Source organism: Nanorana parkeri, unplaced genomic scaffold, assembly GCF_000935625.1.
Source record: "Nanorana parkeri isolate BGI_ZX_2015 unplaced genomic scaffold, ASM93562v1 scaffold16, whole genome shotgun sequence".
Taxonomy (NCBI): Eukaryota; Metazoa; Chordata; class Amphibia; order Anura; family Dicroglossidae; genus Nanorana; species Nanorana parkeri.
Genome location: NW_017306284.1, coordinates 3,754,748 through 3,766,964, shown reverse-complemented (window position 1 = coordinate 3,766,964; position 12,217 = coordinate 3,754,748). Strand labels below are relative to the sequence as shown.

At 40.7% G+C, this 12,217-nt stretch overlaps 1 protein-coding gene across 2 annotated transcripts in view; it reads left to right on the top strand.

The window, feature by feature from the left end:
- Positions 1 to 12,217, top strand: part of DPYS (dihydropyrimidinase) — a 60,769-nt gene that overhangs the window by 30,748 nt on the left and 17,804 nt on the right. For both annotated transcript variants that reach the window (XM_018559414.1, XM_018559406.1), the window contains exons 6-7: positions 3,970 to 4,111; positions 6,430 to 6,572. In XM_018559414.1, the coding sequence (XP_018414916.1) occupies positions 3,970 to 4,111; positions 6,430 to 6,572 (285 nt within the window). The remainder of the gene's footprint in view (positions 1 to 3,969; positions 4,112 to 6,429; positions 6,573 to 12,217) is intronic.

Genomic DNA, 12,217 nt, shown 5'->3' with positions numbered 1-12,217 from the left:
GGACAAAGGTGGAGCGCCAGGGCCAGGTGGCAGCTGTGACCGCTCCAACCCTGTTAGTTCTGCCACTGACTCTTTAGAGGGACTACATGTCCCCGCAATACATTATACAGCAATGCAGAATACCATCTTCTTCATGATGATGCCCAGTATCTCCACCGACACTGGTATTGGTGCATCCCTAATATTTATATATAAGCACTCACTGGTTTTGCAGCAGATACAGCGGCCTACTTTGGATTTGTATGGATACTTTTGTTGAAGTGCATTTGGGCATTTATACAGTATATACCAACTCAGAATGAGCATATCCTGTCAATTCTTTACAGAGGCTTTTGGGGCTTTTCCATCTACTGTCTGTAAATATATATTAGGCACTTCAAAAGTTAAAATATGATTAAAAGCTAATGGCTAATGGCATGCCTAATGCAATTTTTGCCACATGATAGAAACTGGGATAGAAGTGGTTTAACAGTTCCCTTCTAAAGGGGCATTGTGGTAGATTTGACGAACTTCCACCCCCTTGTGTATAATTTGGTCACTGAGAACTCGAAAACAACTATGGCTGAAAGCAGTTTGAAAGCTGCAAAATGTTCTAGTGTATAGCCATCAACAGGTTTAATCTGACCGTGATAAAGTGATCTGGTGCCTGCCCAAAATCAAAATGAACTGTTCCTAAACAGTACAGTGTTTAAAACATTAGGCAACACCGGCTGACTCTGACTTCTACTGGGGATGATGTTGTTCCTTAAAACTTCAGGTTGTATCAGTTCCAAAAAAATAAGTAGGACAAGATGAAATATCACATCCTTAGCTCTAATCAGTTTCCTAAAACCCATGAACACGACACAGCACACGATGACAGCTGGCTCTTGTCTGTGAGAAGTATTGTGCACATTATGTGATCTTGTCACATCTTGATCATGGTATTAACTGATCTTCTTCCAGGAAGCACAACACAACTTAATGGACCAGGAGCTCCTAGACAACCTCCAGCCTGTAAGTGCTAGGAGGGAAAAAAGGCTCCATCTTTACAGAACAACCTGGGCTCTTAAATATTAAAATATGTGTCTGTGCTTGCCTCCTCAGCTACATCACAATAAAGGAAACTTCTGTTTCTCCTTAGAAGCTCATCTTTTTGTTTGTAGGTTAAGCTAGGGCATGCTGAAGAGGAGGGGTGGCCACATACAGGAACAAAAATTCAAACCCCGATGAGTATGTAGATAGCAAGGAACACAATGAAAAGCACTTTTTTAGGACAAAGACTACCCAAAACTGATGGTATCTAGCAGATTAGGAGTAAATTAATTAGGTTTGCTCGGCACAACTACTTTTTAGCATCTTGGAATATTGCAGAGTGTCAACGTACACTCTATTTGACCTCAGGCACAGTTCCCTCACATAAAGGAAAGCTGTCAGACATTGTAGTTGTAAAGCTGCCAAATAGAACGTGGCTTTGAATTTATTTGGAATGTTGAAGAAGTTTCACAACTTATCTGAGTGGCTTCCTTAGGTCCACTTGGATAAGTGGTGAAAAGCCTTTAGGGTTACAAAATGGGTGCAGCTGAATGTGACTAGCTGCTACTAGACTACCATGACCTGGATAAATAAGAACCCTCACAGACATTTTAATCTAAAAGTAAACGTTCTGTCTTGAAGCATGCACCACAAAGCATCTACTATCAGTCTTCTTAGGCAGAAAAGTATTTTCTGTGCTCATCTCTGCTCCTGGTTTTATTTTACTACTAAGGGTTGTTATACACTGAGTGGCCAGTTTATTATGACCACCTGTCGTTTGTAGGCAAATTAGCTATAATTAGCTATAATTTTGCGATAAAGTTGCTAGAGGGGCAGTCCATTATAAATAGGGAAGCAGGTTGTTTACCACAACAGTATTAGTAATTTTTTTTCTGAAGATATGGGTAAACAACGCGATTTAACAGCCTTTGAATGTGGGATGATTGTTTGCACGAGCCATGGAGCGAGTACCATCAAAACAGCAGAATTCGGTAAATGTTCAAGAGCAGCTGTTGTTAAAGTGTTTAAAGACTGGACTGTCAGACGAAAATTTGGGTCTGAACGTGCGAATTGTGGCCATCATCGACTAGTCAATGTTAGGGCAGAACGGAGAGTGGCAAGACTGGTACAAGACATCAGAAGGGCAACAGTGCAGTGTCAGATTCCTCGCATCACCTTCCAACATCTCGTGGAGTCGCGAGGCGGCCCAGCGAAGTCATCTCGTGGAGTCATCTCGTGGCCCAACGAAGTACTGATGTGGTGGTCATCCACTGTCCTTCTGTTCAGTGAGAGTGACTCAGTAGACAATAAGGATGTTTTTATTGGACAGAGGGATGGTTATATCTGGGCTGAACTTGTAATGGTAGTAACCCCAGGGGAGATGTCACAGACAAAGAAGCAATACCAATGTTTATCCATGTTAAATGGCAAAAACAATACCAATTTGCCTTCTTCAGATCCACTTCAAATGTAAGGGCACAGTTAACAGGGAACACAAATACAGAACAAGGATACAGCTTTTAGTCAGGAGATTATATAAAACATAAATTAAGTAGTAATGGGTTCCTTTGGTAGCAGTAGCCCCACATCAAGTGGACAACTCTTCTACAGACTGACTCTTGACTAGTAGCTGGCAGAGTACCAGGTTTCTTCCTTCAACCAGTCACCAGACTCTAACCTGCTCTAAACTGAGGGGGTGAGGACTAACTGTCCCTGCCAAGATGGGTTCCTGTTCCTGCCTCTTCCACTTCCCCAAACTGTGTGCCTCATGTGACACAGGTCATGCTATTTTATGGCACCCTTCCATCCCAAAATGGCCACCAAAATCTTGTGGGAACTCTAGGTCACTATTTGACTCAGGGGTCCCCATGATGGTGCCTGGAGCCCATGACAACACATGAATCCAGTGCTAGGCTCCCGGTAGTGCCTGTAGGAAATGACGGCCATGTGACCACTTTGTTTACTACCTATGAGTAAGAAAGAAGCGATTTAGTGGTCATAGTATCACTCCCTAGCACCACCAACCTGGCGGGGCGACACCATTGCTCCTAAAGTTAGCAGTGATGTCCCCCTGACTTAGTTTAGATCCAAAGTCAGGGACCATCTGCCAGCAATGGTTCCCCCTCCAATGGCATACACTTGCTAGGTCAGCAGAGGCCTTGACAGTTTCAGAAGTGCTCTCACAAAGTACTACCCTGAGGATGGTTGGGTTGTGGCTGCACTGCATCTGACCACCCACTGCTATCTGTAAATAGGCTTAAGCTCTTTTACATTTGGCTTTTATTTAACAATGGCTGACAGAATAAAGAATTCATTGTAGTTTTCATAAAGCTATAATGAGATGATGCTATATATGGCCATGTAAGATACAATTGCAGCTTATCTTAGCTCTGCTTCAAATCATGTATAAAAAGTAATGTCTCTCATGATTTATTATATAGTAGTTTATGTACAGTATGCAAGTTTTATAAAAATACCGGTGGAATGCAATAACCTCAAACCAAACTATCATTAATCAGGTTTTCATTGGTCTAAAGCACATGTGTCAAACTCAAGGCCAAGGGGCCGAATCCGGCCCACCAGGCCTTTTTCTAGACTTCTACTTTCAGATCTAGGTATTAAGTTATTACTAAAACCAGTGATAATCGTATGCAGAGGCAATTATGATAAAGATTAGATACATTTATATAGTCTTACAGGCTCTTTGAGGGCAACCATAATGTTGATGCGGCCTACGATTAAATTGAGTTTGACACCCCTGGTCTAAAGGATGAATTCTGGATCTTTGTTAGTTTGCTGTGGTAAACGTCTTACTATTGTTCATTGCAATGTTAATAAATGAGACAGTTGATGTAAAATGTAGAAAATGTATAGTGTGTGTGTATACACACACACACACACAGGATACATGAACTACAAATATTTCTAACCTATGTGTTTCCGATTGTTTTTCAGTGACGATCTGAGTGTCACAGGAACAGATAACTGTACATTTAACACAAACCAGAAAGCACTTGGAAAAGACGATTTCACCAAGATCCCCAATGGAGTGAACGGTGTGGAGGACAGGATGTCCGTTGTCTGGGAGAAAGGAGTGGTAAGACCTATATCAGTGTATTGGTAACAGAATTTAAATCCTGTATTTCAGGACCTTAGTCCTGTTGTTGTTTTTCTTTTGGCACATTGGAGTCTGACCAGTGAAACCCAGCGCTTCCCTAGAGGATCTCTGTATTTTCTTGTTGTACTGCAATACCAGATTTCACCAGAAGATGGAGCTGCCAGTAAACACTCAAATAGTTTCTCTGCTTTCCAGAAAAAATGGTGGGGGGGGAGGGGGTGGGGAGAAACACCACGAGAAACACTATGTGCTACCAAATACTAAAAATTATTCCATTTCGTCAGTGAAATATGGGTTCTGTTAATGCCAGCTTGATTTAAAACCTGCAATATCCCATGTTTTCGTCTAATTTTCCAGCTTCACATAGTTACTGACCTGGAGCAAGTATGCAATTAGGGAAGATGGACCCCTCGACCTGCATAAATGTTCTAGATAAGTAGTAGATCTGGAAGATGAGGAAGACAGCCAGAATACGAGAGCCAAACACAGAATAACCAGGCAGTATGTAACAAATGAAAAGAGTGTTGTCCTCTTTGCTATACACTATATTCTACCTCCATGGGACTCGTCAGAGGATACAATGGGTATTTTTAGGCTCCCTCTAATCTTTTTCATGCGTCCGTTGCAATGTGTCATCTCTGTTGGCAAAGCTGTCACAGTTATTGACCAGTATAGAGAGGGATAAAAATAGTTTTTAGGAACTCCGAAAACCACACATTTCTGGCACAATATTAACCCTTGGCAATCGGATGATGTCAACATAAGCAGCAAAGGGCAAAATATAATGCTTTTTCAGTTGCATTTTATGTTTAAGTTTATAAACATTTTATAAAAAGTTTTATACCAATTTTACATTTATATTTAGTAAATAAAAAAGTCACATCAATAAATCTGTTTGCAAAGCATGTTAGACTTTCAACAAAGAAAACCCAGCTCTGTCTGTATGCTTATTGGGAACCTGTGTAAAATTGACAAATGTATATGGTCTCTTATCCGAGTCATGCTGCAATCTGTGTCATCTGCTCATTCCTGCTCTTTGGTTCTTCATTACAGCAGAGTTGCAGAATGAGCCTTAAAAAAGTTGCTGTTACTGCCTGGAACTTAATGACCACAAGTAGTAGAAGTAAACTATATATTTATTTATTTTTACTTTTTTTTTTTTTTATCCTAGACATAATAAAGAAGTTACTAAAAAGATGCATTACCTTTGAAATGACAGAAAATAGAATGCCAGGTTAGCATAATTGACAAATCCAAATTGTCTCAGCTAGCAGAGGGTGTGTCACTTGTCATGCTGCCATCTTTGTAATCTGAATTCCTGCTCCTTAGGTCTATTTTACAGCAGGGCTTCAAATTGAGCCTCGAGAAAGTTACTGCTACTGGCAGCTGTATTTCGCCAATGTGACTTGGACCCAAGGGAGTTGCTGGAAGTTGATATATTCAGTCTAAAGTTTAGGAAATGCTGTAATAAAACAAACCTTTTTATGACTGTAAAGCAACCCTTGAGTTTGCAATAGTTGGCACCTCTGGAAGTCTATACCAGCGTTTCGCAACCTTTTTTTAGTATGCAAAATCTTAAGGCATCCGAGTCTAAAAAATGTCATCAATTTCAAGGGGGATCCCACGCAAAAACAGACAAAAAAGTGAGTTTCCCCTTCGCAACAAAGTGCCCCCTTCAAATCAAGAGTCACCCTTTGCATCAGTAGCGGCCTTTCATATGAGGAGCCCCTCTTTCATATCAGAGTCCTCCCTTTGAGATCAGAGTTCCCCCTCTACATCAGTCTTCATTTCCCCTTTCACATTACAGTCTCACTACCACGAGAGTTTGAGGCACCCCTGAGGAAGCCAGGAGGCAAACCAGGGTGCCGCAGCACCCTGGTTGAGAAAGGTTGGTCTATACATTTGTTCTAGCTCAGCTGAAGCACCAAAAGAGGGCACTGTGATGAGCAGAATCTACTAGACACCTTAAGACTTGACTCATCAATGGGTCATCTGTGGTTTCAATGACCAAATGTTTGGTGTGGCAAAGCCTCCAAACTAAGGTCTATATAGACTAACGTCTATATTTGCATAATAGACCACAGGATTTAGGGCTCTTGAAGTGCTTCTAGAATAAAACTGTAGTTACATTCATGTAGGTGCCTGCTACTGCATCCAAGGTCTGGTTTCCCAACTTTATAATCACTACAGGTACATTTAAATTTCAGTAAGACAAAAATAACTTTTTTTATAGCTGGTTCTCTTAGAGCCCATCAGCAATGTTCCTATTATATCACGTCTGATGCTCTGTTTTCCAGCACAGTGGTATTATGGATGAGAATCGGTTTGTTGCTGTCACAAGCTCCAATGCTGCGAGAATCTTTAACATGTACCCAAGGAAGGGGAAGATTGCCATAGGCTCTGATGCAGATATTGTTATCTGGGATCCAGAGGCTACAAGGTATGATTTTCAGTTTTATTTTTGGATTTTTGAACTTGTATAAATAATATACCCCACAGCATTGCAAGATTGCATTTAAAGTCATAGTCATGAGAAGGTCCTTGATTCTTGAAGGATCCGACTTCCACACAATCATCCTCTAGATAGAACAATTATTTCATATGCATTCAAGATTTTTCAGGCTGAAAATCATTTTGCAATCTGCCCTGGACAAAATTACAGCTGTTATATAACACAGGCACCTTACAGATACCAAAGTACAAAATACATAAAAGAAAAAATCAATGCAAAAATAAAATGATGGAAAGTATACTCCATGAAGGGTGACCTTCCCTCTGCTCCATATATTGCAGCCATCCTGACAGATGTAGGAATATCCTGATTTCCAGTTTCAGAGTTTAAAAAGGCACAGATGTTCTAACACCAGTACATGGTACCAACATTTCAGGTTTTGTGCAGCTGTTCATGTATGGGAATTAGATCATTGCTGACCAACATTTTGGTGTATATAAAACTGGCAGTACACAGCAGAACGTGATTGGAGCAATGCTTCAATAATACAGATTTTACAGGTGAATTGTATCATCTTTCATCCCTTTTATTCCCAAAAAATATTTTCCAGTGCTACTATATCGACAAGAGCAAAGTCCCAGTTAGAAAATGGTTTCTTAGAAGAAGCAATGGTAGCCTTCTTCGGCTGTGGATGGTAAAGAAGAACAGGGATGGGGGGGTCAGATTTACCTGTTGCAGTTTTGGTTGGTACCACATACTATACATCCTTCAAAGACTCCTCTCGAGATTGTGGTAGGACCACAAGTGATACTTGGACATGTCCAGGGTCATGAGCGTGGTCTACAGCTGACATAACGTTTTTGGTCACTGGTAGACATTTTTCAAGAAGGACCCCAAAATTACTAATTCCATTAAAAGTTGTAAAGGATTTTTCAGTTTAGTAAGTGAAATTTGTCTTCGTATTGTCTTACCTCATGCCAGCTAACAGTTGAAATCAGACTTCAAGTGAGAGTATCTGTCTTTTATGTTGATGGATTAGAGGGAGAATAATTTAGGTGGGATTGCAGAATGGCAAAGGGTTCAGCGTGGGGGTCATCAGTGTGAGGATTTAGTTCACTGACTGCAAAATTGTGTTGTCACCCTACTTATGGATTTCATTATTATAGTACAGCCAGGGTGGGTGTGTCCAAAGGGGAAATGTATTACTCCAATGCATATATACAGAATGTGCTTTAACTGAGGAGCTGTGAGTTCAGTTATAGTATTCAAGACATCTTGTTTTAGATGGATTGGGACATATTGGTTCAGTAAGGTATGTGGTGTCAGGCCTGCCAAGAGGTACCACTCGTGGAAATATAAGTTCAGATTTAACTATGCCTTACCATGGAACCTGTCCCCAAATCCTAAAGTTTGAATCAACTCATCCAATATATCACATAATGGTCCTGCTTTTGATAATGGCTAACATGGATCAACACTCTGCTAGTATGTACTGAGGTGTAAACATTTATCGCTTGACCCTTTTTCCCAAACTACAAGCTGAACTTAAAACATGAGAATGAAACAGTAAGAGCATTACTTTTTATGCTCTGCAAGCTCCAAGAATCCAATCCATGCCAGGACCTAATCCACTTAAACAAAGTACAATGTTAAGTCAACAAAATGTCAGCAAAGCATAAATTCGGAATTATTAGAGTGAAGAGTATTTTCAAGACGAAATGACTCCACTATGAGTGCTCTAATGAGACAATTTGAGAGAGCTCAGCAAAGAACTGGGGATGTTTCCAGGTAGCCATTCCAAAAACCTTTGGTGTCAGCATCATTAAAGTGCCCGTCACAATCTGGGAAAGATATACGGTGTCCTGCAGAGCACTGTCTGTACTGAAGTCTTGGAGAAACTGCAAATATTTGCTAATGAACCATTTGTGGGAAGGAGTAAGAATGGCATACTGAGTGCTAACCTATACAGTACAGCAGGGCCGGACTGGGACTAAAAATAGGCCCGGGCATTTTAGACTGAGCAGCCCAATCACGTGACCACTAACAGGCCCCACCCCTCACAACAGGGGGCGGAGCCAAACACAGAAGCTCAATCGAGGGGCAGGGCCGGCCACTAGTAAGTACCGGAGGGCTACAGCTGACACACAAGCCTTGCAACAATGCAGGAAGCTTGCTATAGAGAATATCTGTAAAAAATAAGTCAAGGCAACTGGACTTTCTGTATTTTACTTGAAGACATTTCACTAGTCATCCAACCAGCTTTCTCATATCAGAAATTTCTGAATTGAGAAATCTGGTTGGATGACCAGTGAAACGTCAAGAAAAATACAGAAAGTCCAGTTGCCTTGACTTATTTTTTACAGATATACCATGTGACCTGGATGAATGAGAACCTTCACAGACATTGGCTGTTGCCTACAGGACGGGTCGCAGCATGGGGACCTCAGCACTGTCTGCCACGCTCCCCTCCACAGCTCATCTGACGGCACCATCTCCGTTCCCCCGCACCCTTCGGCGGCCAGCAGCTTCGGGCATAGGTGCCGGGACGGGCAGAAAACACAATCAGCCTAATGTTCGGCCTGCCCCGGCCCCCTATGCCGAAGCTGCTGGTCAGTACAGTAATTAAAGTAGGGCTCTACTGAACTGTGCACTGCAGATAGAAGCTGGGGATAAAAGATACAAGTTCAGCAGAACGCTTTTCAAGTTTTCTTCATCCTAAATATGGCCCATGTCCATCAACAAATGTTACATTGATAGGAATCAAGTAACATTATTTCTGTATATTATGGATTATGGCAATTCTAAGACATGTCAGTTAGTTGAGAACAACTAACTAGCATAAACACTACATGTTATTGATTTCTTCTAGTTTCTGGTCTGAATAGTCTTGACGTAAGCTAAAAACCAGTATTGTTTAAGCACAATTGTCCCCACAATATCTATTTTTAGAAAAAATCATGGCAGATCCTTGCCTGCTTCTGTTCTAGAATGGAAGGTGCTGCTTCTTAATCTTCCTCTTATTCACTCCCTCTAACCTTGAGCAGAGGCCACACATGGGCAGTAAATGGTCCTGACCTGTCACACAGAGGGAGGTCCTCTTGTTAAAGACAAGGGGATCCTCTTTTATGTCAATAATGCCATAATGTGAACAAAAGAAGTAAACACCACCTTGATCTTTGAGTGCTGTGTGTGACACTTGGGACAAGTTGGAGCATCTTCTAAGAGACAGTTGAAGGATTGTGCTGAGCTTGATGTAATATTGGCCAGTCTGTTAGTTGGGTATATTATATTTTGTCCTAATTACTGTTAGTAGTATTGCTGTTTTTGACTGCCTGCACCAAAGTCCCCTGGAAAACCTACACTTCCAGGAGAGTCAATGTCAATGGTATCTCCAGTTCACCTCCAAGTCATTACTTTCCTGCAATGTCAACAGGTAGAACCAATGTGCTTTACTTGGGATCATGGAGACTGACACATACGGACTTGCTGGTTTTCCAGTTGACTTCCACGGACCATTACTCTTGAACAGAGTAGTGTTCCAATGGGAAAGGTAAGTATTTACAGTCTTTGTATACAGGGTACGACTCTGGCCAGTTTTACACTTAAAATACATGAAAAAATCACTATAAAAATGCAGTTTATTATTTCTAGTGAATACATGACTGTATTAATTAGTTCTTTTTGCTGCAGGCTGCTCCTCTTTTTTTGAAAATAGCACGTAGCCCCACCCACATAGCTGCATCATCCATACACAGATTCTTTGACAGGATCTGTGAATGGAAAAACCTATAAGTCCCATCAGCCACCGTAGCAGAGGGACTTGTAATTCACAATGTAATACAAGTCAGGTGAATTCACCGCACTTGTAGTCCACTAATTCTTCCTCTTATCCATGCTATTGAATGTCTGAGGTACAGACATACACAGGAGGAAGAGTTTGCAGGAGCCAGAGCATTGGATCCACGCTCCACTGATCACGGTTGCAATGCTTTCCTGACTCCAATGCAAAATAATAGTACCTTTTTTTCTTTTCTGAAAATGTGTGTATTTATTATCATTTTAAAAAAAGGTGGACTTTACCTTTAATAATTCATAATTGTTTGATTCAGTTTGCTCACCTCTACTTTGGGATGTTTTTCACTGTTATTAAGTAAATGCCTTTTGGGATGAGTGGCTGATCTACTATGTTATCTTAAATAGCTAATATTTTATTCTGAAAAATGAATTGGTCCCAGGCAGAACTGTAACTTTCAAAATATGATGACATGATCAAAATTAAAAAGCAAATGTATCATCAATTCTTAAAAGAAATAACCATAAATAAAGTAGATATAATATAGGTAACGTTCCAAAAGCGTAATGTTCATATAAGGTAATATCTCATTGTTAATCAATGGCCATTTATCAGTTAAGTGGAAAAGAAATATACATTGCGAAGTACAGTTTTTAGGATGGCTAAATTATCGATTTAAAGCTCATCTACTGAGAGGAAATAAATATCTTTTACCTAATCCTGTACTTTATGTTTTTATTTGGAAAAACAATGGCTAAAAACTCATGTCGTGTGATACGCCGGGTCCCAAGTCTTTGTCCTTCTGCTCTGTAGTATGGGAGCTGTCTAGTCTTAAGTGCCCATGTCACTTTCTTGTGACATAGGAAAAAAGAAAAGGCTAGTTGCACTCCTTACCGGTATGATCCCGTGATCGGGGAGGGGTGCTTGGAATGACTGCGGATGGCTCCGGTAAATACAGGTAATTGCAGAAACGTCACCAGCACACCAAATCTTTATAGGATCATAATTTCTTTCCATGGACATGTCAGTAATTACCGAGGATTAACACAGGATGTTTTTACATGACAATGATGATCATTATGCCATCCTGCCAATGAAGTTGGTGATTTAAATATTCAAATGGATGGAAGGAAAGACAGCTGTGAGGCAGCAGCCCTGTTTGCCAGTCAGTAGAGTGACAAAGAAAAGCTTCTTTCCAGCAGAGCAGAGAACAGCCAGGAAGATTTTGCAATGAATGATGGAAGGGAAAATAACAGATTTATACCAGATAGATATCAGGGTATTCTTCACCCAGCATAGTGGTTCACACACAGGCACAGCCTGGGCCATTTTCCCTTTATCCTGTGAGGCTGATCCTTGGCTTTATCTATGATATATGGATTGTTTGATTAAAAAGAGGCACAAGGGGTGCAGTATAATCATAATGAACAGGATCGGGATCTCCATGGTGGGTGTCAGAAGTGGCAGGAAAGCAAACATCCTTGCACTGATCTCCCCTGTGAGGAGTGAACCTGGAAGCGCTCTGCTCTGATCACTTCCATGTTTAGAGATGTCATTCCCGTCGCTGGGGAAAAAGCTGAACAAGCATGATTTGTGATCAGACATTTTCAAAACAGTGCAGAGGTAACATTAGGGATCTAATAGACCCCTAATGTCTCCTTAAAGAGAACATGTCACCTGCACAATGCTATCACATAGGTGGTGCTATCACAATAAAGTTAAGTAAAAAAAAAAAAGTTTAATAAACTAAATTTAAAAAAAAAGCCAAAACAGCTGCTCTAATATCTTGTGAAATAAGAAAAGTGCAACTGCCACCATTTTTTTTAGAGGGTCTCTGCTG